Below are 24429 nucleotides of genomic sequence, written 5' to 3'. Positions count from 1 at the left end.
TATTCCAGCCAGCCTCGTGAACCTTTGCTGCAGTCCCTCTATGGTAAGTACTTCGTCTCGTAGGTAGGGAGACCAAAACTGTACATGTTATCCAGGAGTGATCTCACTGAGGCCCTGTGTAACTGTGGTAAGACATCCCTACTTCTGAACTTTTTACCAGCTCATTGTAGACCTCAATAAGTCTGTATTTCAAAAATCTATCTATCTCCTGTTTAAATACTTTCAGTGATCTAATCTCCACAACTCTCTGGAGTTAATAATTCCAGATATTCACTGTCCCCTGGGAGAAGAAATTCCTTCACATCTCAGTTTCGAATGAGTGTCGTCCCCTTCTGCTGTGACTATAGCCTCTAGTTTGAAATATCCCCCACTAAACATAGAAACAGAAAATATGTGCAGGAGTAGGCCATTCGGCCCTTCGAGCCAGTACCACCATTTGATACGATTATGGCTGATCGAGCAATTTCAGGATTCCACTCCCATTTTCTTTCCACACCCCTTGACCCCCTTACCTGGAAGGGCCATGTCAGCTCCCTGTTGAATATATGTAGTGAATTGGCCCCAACAGCTTTCTGTGGCAGACAATTCTACAGGTTCACAACTCTGAGTGAAGAAATTCTTCTTCATCTCCATCCTGAATGGCTTACCCATTATTCTTAGACTGTGACCCCTAGTTCTGGACTTCCCCAACATTGAGAACATTCTTCCCGGTCTAGCATGTCCAGTCCCAGCAGGATTTTATATGTTTCTATGAGAATCCCCCCCAACTGCGTTCTTCAAACTTCCAGTGAGTACAAGTCTAGCCGATCCAGTCTATCTTCATATGTCAGCGCTGCCATCCCGGGAATCAGTCTGGTGAACCTTCGCTGGACTCCCTCAATAGCGAGCATGTCCTTCTTCAGACTAAGAGACCCTGTATAACTAGTGGAAACATCTTCTCAATATCCAACCTGTCAAACCCCTTCAGGGTCCTGCATATTTTGATCACCCCTTATTCTACTAAACTCTCATAAATAAAGGCCTATCGTATTTAGCTGTTATTGATTAGACAACCCTTTCATCCTGGCGATCAGCCAAGTGAATCTAGTAAACTGCCTCTAATGCTAGTACGTTCTTTCTTAAATAAGGGGACTAAAACTGTAAAAGACACTCCAGGTGCAGCCTTGCCAACACCCTGTACAGTTGTAGCAAGACTTCCCTGTTGTTAAACTTCAGCCCCTTAGAAATAAAGGCCAAAATTCCATTTGCTGTCTCAATACTTGCTTCTTTTGCATGCTAACCTTTTATGTTTCATGCACAAGACTGCCCAGATCCCTCTGTGCTACAATTTTAAATGATAGTCTGCCTTTTGATTTGTCTTACCAAAGTGCAGGACCTCACACTGCCTACATTAAATCCCAACTGCCTCCTTTTCACACACTTACCAAACCCATGTAAAACCCCTTTACAGATTCCTTTATATCCACATGAATACTCTTGTATCACCTATTTTTGTATTGTCAGCTAATCAATATAATCCCATTTTGCTGAACTTGTCTCACATTCCTGAACGTTATGATATCTCAAGGAAAGCTCATCCAAATTTTTTTTTAAAGGTAGATGGGAAACAATTGAGGGTCCAGGATGGATCCTTGTTATGTCTTTCCAACCTGAAAAAAGTCAGTGGTTCTGAATTCTGTATGTTAACCAATCCTTGATTTATTCCAATACTTTACATCCAATACCATGAGTTTGTATCTTGTGCAATAACCTCTTATGTGGTACCTTACTGAATGCCATCTGGAAATCCATATACATTATACCCACCAGTTAAACTTTATTGATTCGACTTGTTATGACTAAAGAATTCTGGCAAATTTATTTGACATGACTTCCCTTTCTTAAAACCATGTCAGCTCTGGTTGGTTGTGTAAAACATAGCAATGAGGCGCTCTCATCTCTTCGAGCCTGCTCCACCATTCATTATGATCATGACTTTATGTCTAACTGAGTCCTCTGTTCCCATTTTCTTCCCATACCCTTTGATCCCTTTAGCCCTAAGAACTGTAGCTAACAAACTCTTGAAAACATTCACTGTTTTATCCTGAGACACTTTCTGTGGCAGAGAATTCCACAGGCTCGCCACGGAGCAGTTTAGATTTTAGCTAAGAAGGACAAAGGGATTGATTAAGAGGTGAAAAATAGAGTATGGGAAATAAGCTTGTGGAGAGCATTGTAAAAGATTGTTTAAATATGTGAAGAGAAAAAGATTAGTGAAGATAATTGTAGGCCCCTTACAGTCAGAAACAGTGCACATTATAATGGGGAACAAAGAAATGGCAGACCAATTCAATATACAATTCAATTCTGTTTCCATAATGGACCCAAATAATGTCCCGAAATGTTGGGGAACAAAGGGTCTAGTGATGGAGAGGAACTGAAGGAAATCAGTATTAGTAGGAGAATAGTGTTGGGGAAATTGATGGGATCATAGACTGATAACTCCCCAGGATCTGATAATCTACATTCCAGAATACTTAAGGAACAGGTCCTGGAAATCATGGATGGTCAGCTTTCAAGGTTCTATTGACTCTGGAAAAGTTCATGTGGATTGGAGGGCAACTAATGTAACACCACTGCTTAAATAAAAAGCTAGAAAGAAAACAGGGAATTAGAGGGCATTTAGCCTGACATCTGGAATGGGAAAAATATGAGCATCCAGGGGACCCTGGTTCAACGCCCATCCAAAGGTGTGTAAAGACATAACTGAATTGCTTTCTGTGGCCGAGAATTCCACAGGATCACTGCTCTCTGGGTGAAGAAATTTCTCCTCATCCCAGTCCTGAATGGCCTACTCCATTTTTTTTTAGACTGTGGCTGCAGTTCTGGAACTGCTCCAGCCCTCAGGAACATCCTTCCTGTTTTTACCCTGACTTGTCCTGTTACAATGTTATAGGTTGCTATGAAATAATCCTCACATTCTTCTGAACTCTAGTGATTGTAGTGCTAAACAATCCAGCCTCTCTTCATACATCAGTCCTGCCATCCCAGGAATGCAGTATTAAATTCCCGGTCCTGGTCACCTTGCAACCACCTGCCCGTAATAGTCGTTTTTACTTATTTGTGCCATCAACTCCTTTATCTTGTTACAAATGCTCTGCACTTTCAGAAAAAGAGCCCTAAGCTTTAACTCCTTACCGTTATTACTCTCTCTGGTTCTGATTTCTGCTGCACTCCACTGCATATATTTTCCATAGCTTCTTTCACCCTTTATTTATCATTTGCTTCTTTACTAATCTGCATCTCTGCTGTCTTTTTTTTTAAAGACTTTCCTAGAATTGAACACCCCCCTCCCCACACACCACCCAATAATTAGTTAAAAACACTGCCTACAACCCTAGTTATGTGATTACCAAGGATGCTGGCCTCAACATGGCCGCCCTATTGGAAGCTCTCTCACTTTTCCTAGTACGGGTGTCAGTATCTCATGAGTCGGAACACATTCTCCCACCTGAATCTTTGAGGCAAGCATTTATCTTTCTAATCTTATCGACCAACGTACATGTGATTCAGGTAGTAATCCAGTGATGATTACCTTTGTGGTTTTGCTTTCTAATTTAGCTCTGAGCTGTTCACAATCCCTCGGCAGGGCATCATTTCCAGCCCAACGCTTGTCATTGTTGTCTTACATGGACCACGACAACTGGATCCTTCACCTCCCATGGCAATTTCCCCTCCAGCCCAGAAGAGTATTTTTGATCTTGGCACCAGGTTGGCAACACAGCATCAGGACTCTCTGCCTTTGCTGCAGAGAAGTATCTTTTACCCTAATTGTGATAGCCCCACTTACTGCTACATTTCTCTTTTATCCCCCCATTTGAATGTGCTCTGGATCATATTGCTTTGGACAGTTCATTCCTCCTCTCAGGAATCCACACCCTCCAAAGCTAAATTCTGCATTCCCACACCTGTCTCACTCACAGTCACACCCTCCAGCCCCTGACCATGCACCAGATTTGATGTAATTAATCTAAAGGCTGTGATTGCCCTTTGAAGCGATATCCTGGTAGCTCTTCACTCCATAGTATTTGTAGCTTGGACTCCAGCTCATAACTCAGAACTGAAGTTTCCTGAACAGCCAACACTTGCTGCAGGTTTGGTCATTGTGGATCTACCACCTCCCACATACTGCAGTTGCAATGTCTCACCTACCCACCTACTTCTGTTATTTTTTGTGAATTAAATTGGATGGTAAATGGTTTAAAAATTAATTTCTCTGTTGTACTGTTCAGCTGCAATAATATCTCCTGATTTAAACCACCTGGCCGATGAAATGAGATACAGAAGAAATACCTATCAGTTACTTGTTTACCTGCGATGTTACACTGTGTCACTGGGGTTGATGGGGCTGTCTACCACTGTTTTATTTTCATTTCCTGCCACTTTTTCATGCAGGTCTGCTCCTCTCTTTATGCAGCTGCTGTCCCCATTCTCTCTCATGATGTTTCAGAAGCACACAGTTCTCTCTCTCTCTCTCTCCCCTAAAGGTGTCGGTTACTATCTCTGGTGATTCTCTCTCTCTCCTCCTTTCTCTTTCCTCTCTCTCTCTTTCTTTCCGTCTCTCTCTCTCTCTCTCCCTACCCCCCCTTTCTCTTTCTTCTCTCTCTCTTGCTTCTCTCTCTCTGTTTCTCCTTCTCTCTCTCTCTCTCTTTCTGTCTCTGTCTCTCTCAAACAACACCCTCTCTTCTTTCTCTCTCTGTGGAAATGAGTTTGGTTTTCACGACTGTATACACTTGGTGTTGAGGTACTTCCTGTTATCTCCACCTTCACGATAGTGCCACCTCTTTCTTGAAAGTAGTTTTGATCTAGCTACCCCATCAAATACTTGAGTCATCTTAGACTTAAACCAAGACACTGACAGGAGCATTTTCTCAAATGTGTATTGAGTGGAGCCAGTTCATTTGATACGTTATGAGCTGAATGTTTACAAAATTATAAAATGATAGTGTGGAAAAAAAGAGGCTATTTGGCTCACTGTGTTTCGGGTGGATATTCAGTTTACCCCACTCTGCTGCTTGTTTTTTTTTTCACAAAGACCTGTTTTTCTTAATATATAATTTCACTTAAAGCATTTATTTCCTTCTTTGTTAAACGCCTTTCTGCCAACTTCTCACTCATTGTAGTCCCAGTCACAACTCACTTGTAAATTTCTGAAGAAGGGTTCCGACCCGAAACGTCAGCTTTCCTGCTTCTCTGCTGCCTCGCCTGCTGTGTTCCTCCAGCTCCACACTGTGTTATCTCACTAGTAAAAGTGTTTCTGTTGGCAGCCTTTGATTCTTTTTGTCACTCACATTAAATTTGTGGTCTCTGGTTACTCACTGCTGATGCTAGAAACAATCGCTGATTAAAAACCATTTGTGATTTTGATCATCTCTATCAAATCTCTTCATAAGCTTCTCTGCTACACTGTCCACATAACTGATGAGCTGACATCCTTTCTACTGCGCCCCAATGTTGGGAGCAATTCTTCAGCTGGCTGCTTTATAGATGTTTATGATAACTTGCTTATTTTTGTGCATTACTCCTTTCTTAAAAAAAAAAGCAATAATCCCAAAGGAGTAGTAAGAACTGCCGATGCTGGAGTCTGAGATAACAGTGTGGAGCTGGAGGAACACAGCAGGCCAGGCAGCATCAGAGGAGCAGGAAAGCTGACGTTTTGGGTCTGGACCCTTCTTCAGAAACGGGGTCCCGACCAAAACATCAAATTTCCTACTCCAGTAATCCCAAAGGCTTGTTTTAACAGCCTTCTCAAGTTGTCCTGCCTCATGCCACAATGTACTTACAGACAAAGAATTTGGAAAGGGAGGTTTACTCATGCTAATGTGGAGGTTTTAAACTAATCTGGCACTTGGGGGGATGGAGGGGTGCAGTTGGGGCACAGAGTAGATGTAAAGGTGGGAGCAAGGTCCAATCAGATATTGAAGGTGTGCTAGGACAGTCCAGTAGGTGGGGAAGACACTGGCCTGGATAAGGCACACGTAAGGGCCAGAAAGGTAAAGTGTGTGTATTTGAACGCAAGAAGCTTGACTGGTGAGGTGGGGGAGCTTAGGGCATTGATCACTATGTGGGACTATCATATTAGTGCAGTTACTGAGATATTGTTGAAGGAAGGACAGGGCTGTCAGCTCTATATTCCAGGGTTTAGATGTTTCAGGCATGATAGGGGGTGATGTAAGAGAGATGGGTGCATTACATTATTGATAAAGGAAATCATCACTGCTGTAATGAGGGAAAACATCCTTCAAATGAGGCCTTCTGGATAGACATTGGAAATAAGCAAAGGGGTGATCACTTTGCTGGGATTATACTAAAGGCTTCCCAACAGTCACAGGAGATAGAGGAGCAGATATATAGGCAAATCACCAGAAAGGTATGGGAGAAACAGGGTGATATTTGTAATCCTAACATTAACTGGGATCACTTTAGCGTGAAGGGATTAGACAGAGTGGAATTTTTAAATGTGTATCCAGGATTGCTTTTTGAGCCAGTGCATAGATAGTCCCACTAGAAGTGGGGCAATGCTAGACTTAATCCGAGATAATGAAGGCGATCAAGTGGTTGAAGTTTCAGTAGGCAAGCATTTTGGGGATAGTGACCAATAACTGTGTAAGTTTCAGAGTCATTATGGATAGTGGTGGAGTTAAATGTCTAAATTTGGAGAAAGCCAATTTCATTACAATTAGATAGGATCTGGCAAACGTAGATTGGGAGCATGTACTTGCAGATAAGTGTACATTTGGAAAGTAGTATGGTGAGAATTGAGGGCCAGCGTATTTCTCTAGTGAAGGGCAAGGGCAGCAAGTCCAGGCAATCCTGGATGTCAAGGGATATTTGTAATTTTGATGAAGAAAAAGAAGGAAGTTATTGATTGTAAAACAGGGAGGCCCTTTAAAAGTATGGAGAATGTAGGAGGTTGCTTAAAAGGGAAATTAGGAGGTCTAAAAGGGGCCACAAAATCTTTGTCAGGTGGGATAAAGGAAAACTCCAAGGCTTTTTATAAGTACGTTAGAGTAAGAAGTAAGGTGACCTTCTGGAACATGTTGCGATTATAAGGCAGAGATATTAGATGTTTTATTGGCATAAAGGTATGTAAATCCCTAGCGCCTGATGAGATATATCTCAGGCTGCTTTGGGAGGTAAGGGAGGAGATTACTGGGGCCCTAGTGGAGATATTTAATACTTTGCTGGTCATAGGCAAAATGCCAGATGACAGGAGGATAGCTCATGGTGTTCCTTTGTTCAAGAAAGGCTTTGGTCAGGGAATTACATTCTAGTTACTCTGACGTTAGTGTTTGGGAAATTATTGGAAAAATTTCTGAAGCACAGGATTAATTAATACTTGGACAGATTGACTATCCTTGATCAATGTGAATTTGTTCCAGGCAGATCCTATCTTGACTAATTTAATTGAGTTTTTTGTAAAGGTGACTAAATACATTGGTGAGTATCGTGCAGTTATCGAGTCACGGAGATGTACAGCAAGGAAACAAATCCTTCAGTCCAACTTGTCCATGCTGAACAGATATCCTAAATTAATCCATTCCCATTTGCCAGCATATGGCCCATATCCCTCTAAACCATTCCTATTCATGTGCCCATCCTGATGGCTTTTTAAGTGTTGTAAGTGTACCAGCCTCCACCACTTCCTCTGGCAGCTTATTCCATACATGCACCACCCTCTGTGTGAAATGTTGCCCCTTAGGTCCTTTTAAATCTTTCCCCTCTCACCTTAAACCTATGCCGTCTAGCTTTGGGCTCCACTACCCTGGGAAAAAGACCTTGTCTATTCATCCTTTCCATGCCCCTCATGATTTTATAAACCTTTATAAGGTCACCCCTCAGCCTCAAACACTCCAGAGAAAATAGCCCCAGCCTATTCAGCCTTTCTGTATAGCTCAAACCCTCCAACCTTGGCAACATCCTTGTAAATCTTTTCTGAACCCTTTCAAGTTTCACAACATCTTTCCTGCAGCAGGGAGACCAGAATTGAACGCAGTATTCCAAAAGAGCCCTAACCAATGTCCTGTACAGCCGCAACATGACCTCCCAACTCTTATACTCAAAGCCCTGACCGATAAAGGCAAGCGTGCCAAACACCTTCTTTGCTATCCTGTCTACCTGCAACTTTATTTTCAAGGAACTATGAACCTGCACTCCAAGGTCTCTTTATTCAGCAACATTCCCCAGTACCCTACCGTTAAGTCCTGGCCTGATTTACCTTTCTAAAATGCAACACCTCATATTTATCTAAATTAAACTCCATTTACCACTCCTCAGCCCATTAGCACATCTGATGAAGGTCCCTTTGTACTCTGAGGTAACTGACTTCACTATCCATTACACCATCAATTTTGGTGTCATCAGCAAATCTAGTAACCATACCTCGTATATTCACATCCAAATCGTTTGTGTAAATGATGAAAAACTGTGGGCACAGCACTGGTCCTTGTGTCACACCGCTGGTCACAGGCCTCCAATCCTTCAGGAATGGCAGTGAGTTCCTGGAGGAGTGATCCTGTATGGAGGTAATGCCAGGCTGTGGATTCTCATTATTGGCCCTGATTTAGCTCACCCGTATGCTTTCTGCCTGAGATTGGGAAATAAACTAGAGCAGGAACAACGAGGGAGGAATTGATAGTGATAAAAAGAGGTGGGGGAGAACAGAACTAAAATGGCAATTGGCAAAGAAGCAGGTACCCTTAATAAGAGAGACAGATTTTTTATTTGTTTGCAAAGGTTATTATTGTTATACAGGAATAGAGAGTTATGGGATTGAGCCAAACTCCAAAATAGATATTGCGGAGCAGGTTGATTGTTAAACCTTTTGGGTGGTTTGAAGGCGGGTGTTTTATATTTTGCAGGTTCGTTCTTGGCGGCGAAATGTAATTCGAACAAATACTCGAGTTGTGAACCTTGCCAGAGAGGCTTCTACCAACCTGTCTGGACCATGGAGGATCATTGCCAACCACACACAGTTTGTGATTCAAAAGGTACTTTTATTTTTCTCAAATAAACTTGTCGTCAATTTTCCCCCTGTCTCCCATCCTTATATCGATTCTCCTTTAGCGTTTCCTCCGCTTCAGTTATCTGTTTAAGTCTGGCTTCCCCTGAACTCCTCCTGTCTCAACTCTCGGGGCAGCCATGAGCTGTGGTTCAGTGGATAGCTGTTTGATCAGAAAACTCTAAGTTCAAGTCCCACTCCAGAGCCGTGGGCATAGAATCCAGGCTACAAACTCAGCGTAGTACAGGGATTGCTGCAGTGCTGTCTTTTGGATTGGATATTATAAACTGAGGCCTCATCTGTTTTCCCAAGTAGATTGTATCAATCTCATGACACTATTTCACTAAAGAGAAAGGGAGTTCTCACCTGAACCAGCATCACAGCCTATGGATACTGGGTAGGCCATTTTGGACTGAAATGAGGAGAAATTTCTTCACCCACAGTGTGCTGAGCCTGTGGAATTGTCTTCCCTGGAAAGCAGTTGAATGTCTTCAAGAAGGAGTTAGTTATGGTTCTTAAGGGATCAAAGGGTGTGGCGAGAAAGCAGGAACAGGGGACTGAGTTGGACAATCAGCCACGATTCTATTGAATGGTGGATCAGGCTCAGAGCCAACGCCGACTCCTATTTCCTACGTTTCGTTTGGCCAACATTTGCCTCGACAAGCAACATCAGTGGAACAGATGACCTGGCCATGATCGCGTTGCGGTCTTGTGGGATCTCACCGTGCACAAATTGACTGCCACGTTTCCTGCATTACAGCCATGACAGGACTTTGAAAGCACTTTGCTGGCTGTACAGTGTGCCTGTGAGGACATCCTGAGGTGGCGAAGGGTGCTGGATAGAAGCCAGCTGCCATTACTGGATCTCGAGCAGTATCTGTGGGAGAAGAGTCTTACAAATGGAAAGTCATGTGGAGAGTGAGGGAATCACTGACTATCAGAATCACCCTGATGACTGTTAGTAACTCAAATGCTGCTTCTAAAATTGACTGTCACAGGATGTGGTATATCACATTGAGGTGGGAGTACAGATGTGCTGCATTGGTGTTGGTTTTTAGTGAATGTGTTTTTTTCAGTGTGGTAAGTCGGGTGCAGATGCTCGGGGAGCAGAGGCCTCGAACACAGTTCCTCAGCTCTTCAATTCACCTCGAACCAATGTGGGCTACAGTTTCTTGCTTTCTCCAGGAGGTAGGGGGCCTCCTGCGAGATTATTCTACACTGATGACAAAAGACAAAATAAAACAAAAATATTGTTAATGGAGCAAAGTTCCACTGATGCTTGAGGTCTGAGGTAAAACAGAAGGTGCTGGAGAAACTCAGCAGATCTGGCAGCATCTGTGGAAAGAGAAACAGTTGAGGCCGATATGCCACTTCTTCAGAACTGGAATTGCTGGATTGAAACTGATCTGGTTCCCAATGCTATTCCTTACTTCGACTTGTGGCTGCATTCCTCATGTGATTCCCAGCTCTGCTGGTCCACTGTGTTACTTATCAGCCCTTCTCTCCACACACTTCTGTGTCACTCAGGCTCCAACACCCAAACACACCCCTTGCAATGCTCCTCATCAAGAGTCTATTCTTATCACCACTATCATTGGGCACTTTATCCTTCAGGGCTACTCTGTATTTTAATACTGCACCTGAACTCCCACTTGCACCCCCATCACTATCCACTGCCACCCCCTCACCGTCGCCTTGCCCCTCGCCATCTCCTGATCCCATGCTGACTCCCAGCCCCTCACCAGAGAGACAGAAGGTAGCAGTGGATGGATGCTTTTTGGAATGGAGGGTTGTGACTAGTGGTGTTCCTCAGGGATCAGCGCTGGGACCTCTGTTCATGATCTACATAAATAATTTGGAGAAAAACATGGCTGGTCTAATTAGTAAGTTTGTGGACGATACAAAGATTGGTGGAGTTGCAGACAGTGAGGTGGATTGTCAGTGGATACGGCAGGATATAGATAAGGGCAGAAAAATGGCAGATGGAGTTTTATTCAGACAAATGTGAGACGATACATTTTGGAAGGTCAAGTACAGGTGGAAATTATACAGTGAATGGCAGAACCTTTTAGGAGTATTGATCCGCAGAGGGATCTGGGTGTACAGGTACACAGATCACTGAAAGTGGCAGTGTAGGTAGATAAGGTAGTAAAAAAGGCCTATGGCATGCTTGCCTTCATTGGGAGGGGCATTGAGTATAAGATAGACAAGTTATGCTGCAGCTTTATAGAGCTTGAGTTAGACCACACTTGGAATATTGCATACAGTTCTGGTCACCACACTACCTGAAGGATGTGGATGCTTTAGAGAGGGTACAGGAAAGGTTTACCAGGATGTTGCCTGGTATGGAGGATTTTAGCTATGAAGAAAGGGTTTGACTGGGTTTGTTTTCACTGGAACACAGGAGGTTGAGGGGCAACCTGATAAAAGTTTATAAGATTGTGAATGGCATGGATAGAGTGGAAATTATGAGGCTTTTTCCCAGGGTAGAGGGGTCAATTACTAGGGGACACCTGTTCAAGGTGCAAGGGGGGAAGTTTAAAAGAGACGTATGAGGCAAATTTTTCACACAAAGGGTGGTGAGTGCCTAGAACACGCTGCCAGAGGAGGTGACGGACGCAGACACAACAGCAGAATTCAGGAAGCACCTGAACGAGTACATGAATAGGAAGGGAATAGAGGGATACAGATCCTGTAAGTGAAGACAGTTTTAGTATGGAAGGGCAAAATGTGTCGGCACAGGCTTGGAGGGCTGAAGAGCCTGTTCCTGTGCTGTGTTGTTCTTTGTTCACTGCGACCATAATCTTTTCTCCTCTGCCATTTGCACTCTATGTGCTGGCCAGGAGAGTTTCTGTGACTGGAATTGCCAATCTGCCCATCAGCTGACTATGTATACCAGCAACTGACCTGAAAGTGTTGGATTTGGTTGACACAGACCAGAGAAGGGGATTGTCAACATAAGCAGGATGGAGAATTGATACTTCTGGAATTGGGAGGGTATAATGGTAAGGCAGAGACTTGCAATTTTATAGACTCTGTCGTGACCTTATGTTGTCCCAAAACCCTTCACAGCCACTGGAGTACTTTTGGAATGTAGTCACAATTGTAATGTTGAAATTGACTACAAATGAAATGCCACAACTGGCAATGCAATAATGACTGAAGACAGTGCGGCGCTCCCTCAGTACTGACCTTCAGACAGTGCAGCTCTCCCTCACTACTAACCCTTTGACAGTGCGGCACTCCCTTAGCACTGACCCTCCGACAGTGCGGCGCTCCCTCAGCACTGACCCTCCGACAGTGCGGCTCTCCCTCAGTACTGACCCTCCGACAGTGCGGCGCTCCCTCAGTACTGACCTTCAGACAGTGCAGCTCTCCCTCAGTACTGACCCTCCAACGGTGCGGTGCTCCCTCACTACTAACCCTCTGACAGTGTGGCGCCCCCTCAGCACTGACCCTCCGACAGTGCGGCGCCCCCTCAGCACTGACCCTCCGACAGTGCGGCGCCCCCTTGGCTCTGGGTACCTCCAATGGGAGTGGATATACCTGACGGATTACAGTGTGTGAGAACGTTGACCGTACCCTTCTCCTCAGTGCAAAATGTGTTGGGTGAGAATTGCTAACATTAACTAGGAAGGTTGGGTTCGGTGTGTGACAGCCCTAGCCTTGAACAGGAAATAATCGAGTTGTCAGCTTTAGCCACAGGGAGCACTGTTATATCTGCACAGTGACCTGCTATTTCAGCAAGGTGAATTGGGGCAATTTTAACAATGCTAGCCATTGGTTTGTGCTGTACAACACTGGGCATATGTGCACTCACCTTATGAGGCACACAGGCACCCTATCCCACTGTTCTTCAAAGGCCTGTCAGCAGGAACCAGCTGCTACCAGTTCTTCAGGCTTGTAACTGATGGGCTGAAGGAACAATTCTGTTAGGGCTTGAGTGATAATGAGCTTCGCTCTTTCCTGTAATCGACAGAAGCCCTCATTACATTCTTGTTCACTTCTGGGGATTCGCTTTTTGATGTAGAGGGAGAAAATGCACTCTGTCAGGCCAGAGTGGAACAGGTCGTCAGTGGATGCAGTGGGTTTGAGACCTCGCTGTCAGCAAATCTCTCGTTGTAGTGTGTCACTCATCACCTTCCAGCAAGCCTTTACGTGGAATGATGTTTTGTGCAGAGTGATTGGGAGTTTCATTTCAGCATTCAAACAATTGCAGGTGGAAATCCCCACCAGCCTGTACTCTCACTTGCCCCTTTAACATGGAGAATGGGGCTGACAGCGTGTTGGTCTGTCTCGGGGGAGGTCACCCACACAGCTTGTGTGAAAGTGGACTCCATATGTTTAAAGATAGTAGGAACTGCAGAACGTCAGCCTTTCTGCTCCTATGATGCTGCTTGGCCTGCTGTGTTCATCCAGCCCTGCACCTTGTTGTCTCCATTTGTTTAAAGTCCGTTTCTGTCGGCAAACGTGGGTTTCTTGCAAGAGGTGACGTGGAGCTCTGTGATGACCAGGAACCTTTTCCCAGGTTCAATCCTTGAAACTGAGGCGGAGATCTGCCCCGGTCTGGAGGGTTATCTCGGTGCTTACTTTTCTTTTTGCCGCACAATGTGTGTTTTTCTCATTTCTTTTATTATTCTGTTACATTACACTTTAACAGCCATTTGCATCTCACTTGAATGCATCCTACGTTTCTTTCCCTTACTGCAAACCCTTTTGTCATTTAGTCTCTGCTGCCCTCTGTCCTCAATCTTCAATGTTCTCTTTTGTTCTTCACTCCCTCTCCTCTCGCTCATTTCCTAACCCCTGTGTTTCTATCCTGCTTTTGTTCTGATGAAGGGACCTACAGGTCAAACTTTTTTTCCATGGAGAGGGTTCACCTGTCAGCCTTTATTCCTCAGCCAAACAGATGGTCATTATCCCTTTTCTTGTTGGTGGGAGCTTGCTGTTTGCAAATTGGCTGCTGTGATGCCTACATTACTGTAGTGAAAATGCTTTAGAAGTCCTAAGCTTGTTTTAGAGCACTGTGGGATGTTTTGCGGCTGTGTAAAACTTTTTGTAATTACAAATTATCATTTTCTTTGTTCATATCCAGCAGGGGTCATGAACCTGTGATGAACAGAAACCTTTGTTAGCCCCCTAACAAGATCCGTAAATTCAGCAAAAAGCAGGAACTGAATCGAGAACTTTCTGACCTTTGTAACTTAGCTTTTACATCAGGACTGTTTACTTCCACCTCTGTAATGTTGCCTTTCCCCGCTCCCACCTTAGCCTCCCTGTGCTTTTTGTTGGCTCTAGTCTAAATATAGATCTTTATTTCCTTCACCTTTCTACCATTTCACCAGATAGCTATCAACACAAACTGGGAATGAAAGTTAGATAACAAGGTGTAGAGCTGGATGAACACAGCAGGCCAAGCAGCATCAGAGGAGCAGGAAGGCTGACGTTTCGGGTCTGCCTGCTGTGCTCATCCAGCTCTACACCTTGTTATCTCAGATTCTCCAGCATCGGCAGTTCCTACTATCTCTGGGAATGAAAGTCCCTGGATATGCATGGCCCACACATTACTCCGACAACAGAGGCACGTTAAAGTGCTCAACTTTCTGACCAGCAAGCAAGAATATTTCTTGCTGACATCCGAGTATTAAAAAATGCAATCAATAACCTGGGGCGTTTTTACAAAGCAGAAGGTGAAAATGAAATAAAGACACTTGGAACTCAACGAAGTCTAAGGATGAGCTCTGCCCAAAATGGGCTCTGACAAGTTTCACTATATTGAGGGCCACAGTTTGGAGTGAAGTTTTTGACAACTTTGAAGAATTTCCCTACATGCAACAGTACAGAGTGGTGGATTGTGGGTCTTGACCATAGTTTTGTCTTGTGATGCTCATTTTGATTTGGTTTCATTGTGGCAGGCAGTGGCCATTTTTGAAATCAGATGATCCGTTCTGGTGGATGGAGTCAAAGGCAGATAGTTCAGGAAAAGTTTTCTTTGCGGCACTATTGCAGACAATGGAGGGATGTTATGACTGGTCACCCAGTCAGGGTCACCAATTCGAACCTGGGTGAGGTGGGAGGAGCTGCTTCCTTTTCTTTATTCAACCCCCACTTTGTGTTGGTGGCAGCAAGATTAACGTCAAAGGATTCTTTCTATAGTGGATACCTTTCCCAATCTGAACACCTTTACCTTTTGAAAGGACTCAATTCAATCAGGCTTACTTGAGTTAAAGGAAGAGAGTGAGTTTATTAGTTGCTAAAATAAATGCAACACACAAACACGTGGATTAGAACTGAGGAGTGAAAAGGTAACAGTTAAAAAGATGCACAGATCAGTCTTTGGTTTGTCCTTGTGGAGGAGAGGATGGTATGTTATAGCTGTTCAGTTTTGGTAATTCTAATAGCATTGACTCTGGCAGTTGAGCAGTTAGTTTGGAGATTCGGGATTCTGTAGATTTGATGATAGCTGATGTCCTGTTCCTGTTTGACTCTCTGACTGGTGACTTGCTTTCAACAATCAGAAAAGGAGGGAGAGAGAGTACTTTGTCCTTTTCCCATTTATCTGCAGGCATAAGCCTGACAAGCAGATGTGGTCTTCAGCTGTAATATTTACAGTGCACTTTAACCTTGTAGCATTAAAACACCAGATTATCTCACCAGTACTACAGCACCAGATAAGGACACACACACACACACACACACACACACACACGTGCACACACACACGTGCACACACACATACCCTCAGAGGTGCAGTTAATTTTAAATCCCTTTTCCTGTCTATTCCTGCCAGGGGAAATATAGCCTTTCACTAGATTGCTTTCTATTAACTCATGCAATGTCCACCATCTGGGCATACAACTTAGAGAGGGATGGTCCAACTTTCTGCATTATATCTCTTTCTTAGAAGTGGTTCTGTGAAATTGACAGGCTTCCTGTTGCAACATTTCTCTCTCTCTGCCCCCCCACACCCCACCACCCCCCGCCACTTCTCTATCCACACGGCAATCTTCCAGGCAGTCACTGATTTACATTCTTATCTATCTCTGGCTTGTAAGTCCCTTCTTAAAAAAACACATCAAAACAATCTGTTTTATTTAAAAGTCAATATGCCCGTAAGTATTTGATGTTAAGATCTGTTGTCATGTCTGGGAATCAAGCCGAATCTTAAAATGCCAGTGCCACAGGATTGCTGAGCGTTGTAGGTGGATTGGAGGTGAGTGCAAATGGCAATGGGTAATAATATAAGTGGTACATCACCAGATAGCATTGGAGAGGGTTCAGAAGAGATTTACTAGGATTTTGCTGGAAATGGAGGGTTTAAGTTATAAAGATAGCCTGGTACTTTTATCACTGGACTGTAGGTGTCTGAGAGGTGACTTTATTGAGGTTTATAAAATCATGACGGGTATAGATAAGGTGAATGACAGGTGTCTTTTCCTTAGGGTGGGGTATTTCAAGTCTAGAGAGCATATTTTTAAGATGAGAGGAAAAAGATTTTAATAAAAGGCATGAGGAGCAATTTTTTTTTACAGACAGTGGTTCCCGTGTGGAATGAATGGCCAGATGAAATGGTGGGTGTGGGTACAGTTACAACGTTTAAAAGACATTCGGATAAGTCCATGAATAAGAAACGCTTGGAGGGATAGGGGCCAAGTGTAGGCAGGTTGGCCTAGTTTAGCTTGGGATTATGGTCGGCATGGACTGGTTGGGCTAAAGGGTCTGTTTCTGTGCTGTATGACTGCATGGCACACAAAGAGGTAATTGTGGGAGGAGAGTTTGGGCAGTGTGAGAATTTTCTGCTGGCGGGTGAAGGTGACACAGTGTCGTGCTCCTTCCCCTCACTCTGCCCAGTACAGCAGCACAGAGATAGTAGGAACTGCAGATGCTGGAGAATCCGAGACAACAAGGTGCAGAGCTGGATGAACACAGCAGGCCAAGCAGCATCTTGGGGGAAGAAAGGCTGACTTTTTGGCCTAGACCCTTCCTCAGCAGCACAGATACAGTTTAAATGTTCTCGTGGGAAAATGAATGCTGCCTGATGATGAAGTGAGGGGAATTGGGAGAGACGATGGATTAGATGTTCTGCGCTGGAGAACTAATGTCTGCACTTACCTTGTCTTTTTTTTAGGTGGTTTTGAAATCATGCAAGTTGGTGACGGGGTGAGAAATGTGCAGTGTCTGTGTAAACAAGGGATGCATTGCCCTAATAAAGACTGTGAGATCTGTGAGCATGATACGGCATGTCCTCCTGGTCAAGGAGTCAAAATTCCAGGTGAGGTGCCAGTATATCGGGTAAAATGGCCTCCAGTTTTGCTGAAGGCCTTTTGGGATTAAGGAGCTGTTATGGAACAATTTAACTCGAGAGGTTGCACCATCAGGGCAGCTACTAATGGGGAGTCGTGCTCTGTGGAAAGAGCACGTTTGATAAGTCCATACTGTCCCGGGTTTTAGTTTTACATCCTGTGATGTTGACCTTAATGTGCCAGAGAGTGGGATATCCCTGATGCTTATCGTCATACTGTCACTGAGCAGGATATCAAACAGAAGTGAGGCCTACACCTTAGGCTTCAGCCCCAGTTATTGAGCGACATGAACAGAGGCAACAGTCAGGCTCTTTCAGCCAGTGCGGCCCAGGGAATGTTAAAACCCGATCTCCTTGGCAGTCGTTTAACACACTTCACAACTTGATCGCCTCACCAGCTTAAGGAGGAGATCTTCACAATCAATTCCCAGGAGAAACACGGTGTTTATGTCTAAGCGAGTACGGCATTGGGATCCGAAAGAAGGTTTGTTCGTCCTGTTATCATGGGTTAGATTATCAGGCAAGGCCATCCATTTGGATTTCTTCTTTCTCTTTACTCCAGGATGCTGCCTCTTGTGATACAGCTCCACAGGTACCAGAAGTGTAAGCCTGGGTGATGGCATGCTGTTCAGCAATGGGGAGCATCACAGTTGGTCCTTTTCTGACTGGGAATCTTAACGGATTCCCCTCTGCCCATTACCTTGCCTACCTAACCTCAGCCATAGATACCAGCTGTCACTTGGCCTACAGGAACAGTGCAGGCCAGGCCTACATGTACCTGCTACATCCACTCACTATAGTCCTTGTGTTTTTGATTAGTTTGCAAGTCGGAAACCCTTTGACATAAAATGAGAAAGTTTGACCCCTATTTTTTTTTTTGATCAGTATCAGGCTTTGGGTAAATTTATCTTTTGAATAAGTAATTTTTGGTTTCGATATTTTATGTCAGGAGAAGCTGTTTTCGTTGACAGGAGAGTCAGTAGCTCAAGTGCACAGTTGTAGGATACATGGCTAAATAACAAGAGGTGAGCTGAGGAGAATTAATCTTACATGTTGAATTGCTATGTCCTGGAAAAGGGCGGAGGAAGTAGATTCAGTTGGAACTTCCAAAAGGAAATTGGCTATAGACTTGAAAAGGCAATAAAATAATTGTAGGATAATGGGAACTGGGCAGGGGAGTGGAACTAATTCTTCCAAAAGGAAATTAGCTATAGACTTGAAAAGGAAATAAAATAATTGCAGGGTGATGGGAACTGGAGCAGGGGAGTAGAAGTAACTTCCAAAAGGAAATTGGCTGTAGATTTGACAAGGAAATGAAATAATTAAAGTTTATGAGAAGAGTTGTAGCTCGGGTTGTGGGATGAGGTTGTAGACTTGCTCGCCGAACCAGTGTATTTGATTACAGACGTTTTGCCACCCTGCTAGGTAACATCATCAGTGCACCTCCGATGAAGCGTCGGTGTTCCATCCCGCTTGTTATTTATATGCCTCAGTTTGCTGGGGGGGTTGGTATTACTTTCGGACAGAACATTAACACTTCACTGGAGGCGCACTGACGATGTTACCTAGCGCGGTGACGAAACGTCTGCAATCAAATACATTGGCTCAGCGAGCATGTCTACAACCTCATATGAAATAATTGCATGGGGATGGGGGCAGAGCAGAGGAGAGGAACTGATTCTTCCAATGAACTAGTACCGACAGAATAGGTTGTTTGATTCTATGGATTATTGAGTCCGTTTAGATTTCTGATGTTCATGGCCTTTTGTACAGGTACTTTCACTCCAGTGCTCCATTTGAAACCTTTTAGTTAGCAAGCCAGCAAGTTAGGTGTGATGATGGTTGCTGGTTAATTGGTAATGGTGTCATTCTCTCCCATTGTTGGACTAGGTGACCGAAAATTTCAGGCAACAACTTGCGAGGATTGCGAAACTGGATTCTATTCAAATGTGACGTCTTTAACGGAACCTTGCAAGAAATGGATGGAGTAAGCACCTGGATTGACTGGAACCAGCTTTCCAAATGCCTGTTTCGGAAGAGAGAGCGCCCGTGGTAGATGGTCCAGCTCTTGCCTCCCCTCGTTGCTAGATAGCATGGTCAATTAATTAGAAACTTAGTCACACTAATGATCGGCAGGTTATGTCTGACTGCAATTGGACATGTCCATGCAGGTTTCATCATAGAGTCACTCAGCATGGAAACAGACCCTTCGGTGCAACTAGTCCACATTGACCATGTTCCCAAACTAAACTAGTCCCACCTGCCTGCGTTTGGCCCATATCCCTCCAAACCTTTCCTATTCATGTAGTTTTCCAAATGTCTTTTAAACGTTGTAACTATACCAGCATTCACCACTTCCTCTGGCAGTTCATTTCAAACACGAGCCACTCTCTGTGTAAAAGAAGTTGCCTCTCATGCCCCCTTTAAATCTTTCACCTTAAAGATGTGCCCCCTAGTTTTGAACTCCCCCACCCTAGGGAAAAGACCCTTGTTATTCACTTCATCTATGTCCCTCATTTAAAAACCTCGATAAAGTCACCCCTCAGCCACCTACCCTCCAGTGAAAAAAGTCCCAGCCTATTTTTGTAACTCAAACCCTCCATTTCTGGCAACATCCTGGTAAATCTCTTCTGAACTCTCTCCAATTTAATAATATCCTTCTTAAAGCAAGGCGACCAGAACTGCACACCGTACTCCAAAAGAGGCCTCATCAACGTGCTTGAGAATCAAAATGTGCAATTTTTATTGTGCCTGTGGGTTTTCTCCTGAATTACTGACAGTCATGTGCTGGAGATTATCTATTAATTCCTGGAGAGTTGGTGACCATGTAGTGGGATTAGTTATTGCTGCCTGGTACCTAACTATGAACCGAAGCAGTGGGTGTTAACAGCTTACATCTGGGACATTGGGTTGTCAAATGTTGGGATGTATTGGTCATTGAGGTTTGAGAGTAGATTTCTGCAAAAATAAATCCCATTAGCATGGAAAATAGTGGATCAGAGATAGTAGGAACTGCAGATGCTGGAGAATCCGAGACAACAAGGTGCAGGGCTGGATGAACACAGCAGGCCAAGCAGCATCATAGGAGCAGAGAGGCTGACGTTTCGGGCCTAGACCCTTCATCAGAAAAGGGGGAGGGGAAGGGAGTTTTGAAATAAATAGGGAGAGAGTGGGAGGCGGATAGAAGAGGGATAGAGGAGAGGATAGGTGGAGAGGAAACAAACAGGTCGAAGAGGCGGGGATGGGGCCAGGAAAGGTGAGTGTAGGTAGGGAGTTAGGAAGGGGATAGGTCAGTCCGGGGAGGACGGACAGGTCAAGGGGGCGGGATGAGGTTGGTCGGTAGGAGATGGAGGTGCGGCTTGAGGTGGGAGGAGGGGATAGGTGGGAGGAAGAACAGGTTAGGGAGGCAGGGACGAGTTGGACTGGTTTTGGGATGCGGTGGGGGGAGGGGAGATTTTGAAACTTGTGAAATCCACATTGATACCATTGGGCTGCAGGGTTCCCAAGCGGAATATGAGTTGCTGTTCCTGCAACCTTCGGGTGGCATCGTTGTGGCACTGCAGGAGGCCCAGGATGGACATGTCGTCTGAGGAATGGGAGGGGGAGTTGAAATGGTTCGCGACTGGGAGGTGCAGTTGTTTGTTGCGAACCGAGCGTAAGTGTTCTGCGAAGCGGTCCCCGAGTCTCCGCTTGGTTTCCCCGATGTAGAGGAAGCCACACCGGGTACAGCGGATGCAGTATACGACATTGGCAGATGTGCAGGTGAACATCTGCTTGATGTGGAAAGTCTTCTTGGGGCCTGGGATGGGGGTGAGGGAGGAGGTATGGGGGCAGGTGTAGCACTTCCTGCGGTTGCAGGGAAAAGTGCCGGGTGTGGTGGAGCTGGAGGGGAGTGTGGAGCGGACAAGGGAGTCACGGAGAGAGTTGTCCCTCCGGAAAGCAGATAAAGGTAGGGAGGGAAAGATGTCTTTGGTGGTGGGGTCAGATTTCAGATGGCGGAAGTGTCGGAGGATGATGCGTTGGATCCGGAGGTTGGTGGGGTGGTACGTGAGGACGAGGGGGATTCTTTTTTGGTTTTTATTGCGTGGACGGGGTGTGAGGGATGAGGTGCGGGAGATGTGGGAGACACGGTTGAGGGCGTTCTCGACCACCGAGGAGGGGAAGTTATGGTCCTTGAAAAACGAGGACAACTGAGATGTACGGGAGTGGAATGCCTCATCCTGGGAGCAGATGCGGCGGAGGCGAAAGAATTGGGAATAGGGGATAGCATTTTTGCAGGAAGGTGGGTGGGAGGAGGAGTATTCTAGGTAGCTGTGGGAGTCGGTGGGCTTGAAATGAATACCCCAGCTCGTCCCTGCCTCCCTAACCTGTTCTTCCTCCCACCTATCCCTTCCTCCCACCTCAAGCCGCACCTCCATCTCCTACCGACCAACCTCATCCCGCCCCCTTGACCTGTCCGTCCTCCCTGGACTGACCTATCCCCTTCCTAACTCCCTACCTACACTCACTTTTCCTGGCTCCATCCCCGCCTCTTCGACCTGTTTGTTTCCTCTCCACCTATCCTCTCCTCTATCCCTCTTCTATCCACCTCCCACTCTCTCCCTATTTATTTTAAAACCCCCTTCCCCTCCTCCTTTTCTGATGAAGGGTCTAGGCCCGAAACGTCAGCCTCTCTGCTCCTATGATGCTGCTTGAGCATGGGAAATAGTGTTGGGTAATGAGGTTAACAGCTAATTTTAAAATGTGAGAGGGAGTAGGATTTCTCTGGTCTATTCTTTTGTTCAAGTACATTTTAAAATTTGATGACATGGCCATTGTAAAAGTTTGGTGTCTACCAAGCAATGATAATTTGACCCCCAGGTCTTGCTTCCTCTACTGGTTAAAAAAATGCCTGGTACATGTGAGCTGAAGAGGAGCCAAAAGTAGAATGGATTGTGATCCAGGAAAATCATAGAATCCTACAATGTGAAAGCAGGCCATTCAGTCCACACCAACTCTCTGAAGAGCATCCCATCCCCCACCATACCCCTGTAATCCGCGGTTCTTTCGGTTTTTATTTTGTACTTAACGCATTGCCACATGTCTTCTAGGCATGCCCACCTTGAAGAAATTCTGCTCTTCACTCCGACAGTTCTGAGGAAAGGTTCCCGACCCAAAATCTTAACTCTGACTTTTCTTCACAGATGCTGCCAGACCTGCTGAGCTTTTCCAGCAACTTCTGTTTTTGTTCCTGTTAACCTTGCATTTCCTAGGGCTTAACTTGCCTAGCCTGCACATCTCAGGATACTATGGGCAATTTAGCATGGCCAATCCACCTGCACAATTTTTGGACTGTGGGATGAAACCGGAGTAAAACCCATGTTGGCCCAGGGAGAGAATGTGCAGACTTTACACAAACAGGTGCCCAATGCTGGAACTGAACTTAGGTCCTTGCTGCTGTAAGGCATCACTGCTAACCACTGAGCCACCGTGCTGCCCGAAAAGGACAAGCTTCTCTTAAATTTCATGTTGAAAGTAACTACAGACACACCCTACCCACTGCACTCCTTTCTCTTTTGCACATGATCTTTCTCACAAATGCACAGGCACATGTGCGTACGCACCCATATATGAGAAGTACATTTATATCTATATGCACATACTGCGCACATTGCCCGTCCATCCCTAACAGAAAAACACAAAGGATAAACACTAATTGTGATCCTAACAAGTATCTCTTATGATTGGTTATTATCTAAACTTAATTGATACTGAAACAATGCCTTTTTTTGCTTATTTGCTTCTGGCTTACAGTGCTGAGTGATCGGGACTGTGTATGCATGTGTGCACTTGTATATGTATACTTGTGCACATGTGAATGTGTCTATGTCTGCATACTCGCTTGTGTCAATGTGTATGTGCTTGTATCCATATGTTTGTATGCGTCTAATAAATTGTGTGTGCAATCGATAGCGTGGGTAGTTGGAGTCTTCTTCCCTGGGTAGAAAATGTCAGTTACTAAGGGGCATAGGTTTAAGGTGAGACAGGGAAAATTTAAAGGAGATGTACGAGGCAAGCTTTTTACACAATGGTGGTAGGTTCTATGTTTTATATGTATGTGCGTGTATGTCTATGTGTGGACTGCATAGTGTTTTAGCTATTGTATTGTTAAATCTTGCAGTATTATTGGTTATTAAATTATTATATATTAGTTAGTATTTTTTAAATCTGGAGCAAGGCAGCAATCCCTGAATGTGTATGTGTGTGTATTCTAGTATAATTATATATAGATATATGCATGTGTATATATGCATGTGTATGTATACATGTGTGTATATGCCTGTGTGTGCATGTCCACATGTTCAGATGTTCAGATGTTTAAATGTACATGTGCATATCTACTTGTGTGCATTTGTATTTAAACTTGTCTGTGTATGTGTTTTATATATGTGTGTGCGTCGGGGTTTGGTGTTGGGGTATGCCAAAATATGGCCTGTATAGTGTTTATCTATCTTATTACAAAATCTTGAAGAGTTATCACTTGTTAAATTATATTAGAATAAGCAAAATGAGCTAATGGTGCCACACCCAGCCATGCATCTGAGCGACCTTGTGATATTCTCATCGCAAAGGTCTGCAGGAACAGAGAACCAAAATGTATCTGAGGACAACAATGTACAGGAGCTTAGTTAAAATCATTGTGGAGCTGGAGGAACACAGCAGGCCAGGCAGCATCGGAGGAGCAGGAAAGTTGACCCTTCAAAGGGTCCCGACCCGAAACGTCAGCTTTTCTGCCTGGCCTGCTGTGTTCCTCCAGCTCCACACCGTGTTATCTCTGATTCCAGCATCGGCAGTTCCTACTATCTCCTAGTTAAAATCATTGCCTTTTCTTATGGAAGTTTCTGGCAGTTGTGCTTTGCTGCCATCTTCAGGGCAATGTAGTTCCAGTGTCACAGCAGCAAGAGCTGTCTGGAGTCGCGGGCAGTACAACACAACCCACCATTTCCTCTTAAAACTGTTTACTGGTCACAAAGCATAACAATCTCCCCTGAAATGGCCTTTCACCCGCATTACACCCACTGCAAGCAAAGCCATGCTAAGAAACTTG

General features: G+C 44.6%; 1 protein-coding gene across 2 annotated transcripts in view; it reads left to right on the top strand.

Moving 5' to 3' along the window:
• Positions 1–24429, top strand: part of LOC109913578 (tumor necrosis factor receptor superfamily member 5-like) — a 56070-nt gene that overhangs the window by 19432 nt on the left and 12209 nt on the right. For both annotated transcript variants that reach the window (XM_048608105.1, XM_020513114.2), the window contains exons 3-5: positions 8901–9029; positions 17169–17312; positions 19233–19329. In XM_048608105.1, the coding sequence (XP_048464062.1) occupies positions 8901–9029; positions 17169–17312; positions 19233–19329 (370 nt within the window). The remainder of the gene's footprint in view (positions 1–8900; positions 9030–17168; positions 17313–19232; positions 19330–24429) is intronic.

This window comes from Rhincodon typus, chromosome 19 (assembly GCF_021869965.1).
Source record: "Rhincodon typus isolate 14 chromosome 19, sRhiTyp1.1, whole genome shotgun sequence".
Classification (NCBI taxonomy): domain Eukaryota; kingdom Metazoa; phylum Chordata; class Chondrichthyes; order Orectolobiformes; family Rhincodontidae; genus Rhincodon; species Rhincodon typus.
This window is presented reverse-complemented; position numbering and strand designations above follow the sequence as displayed.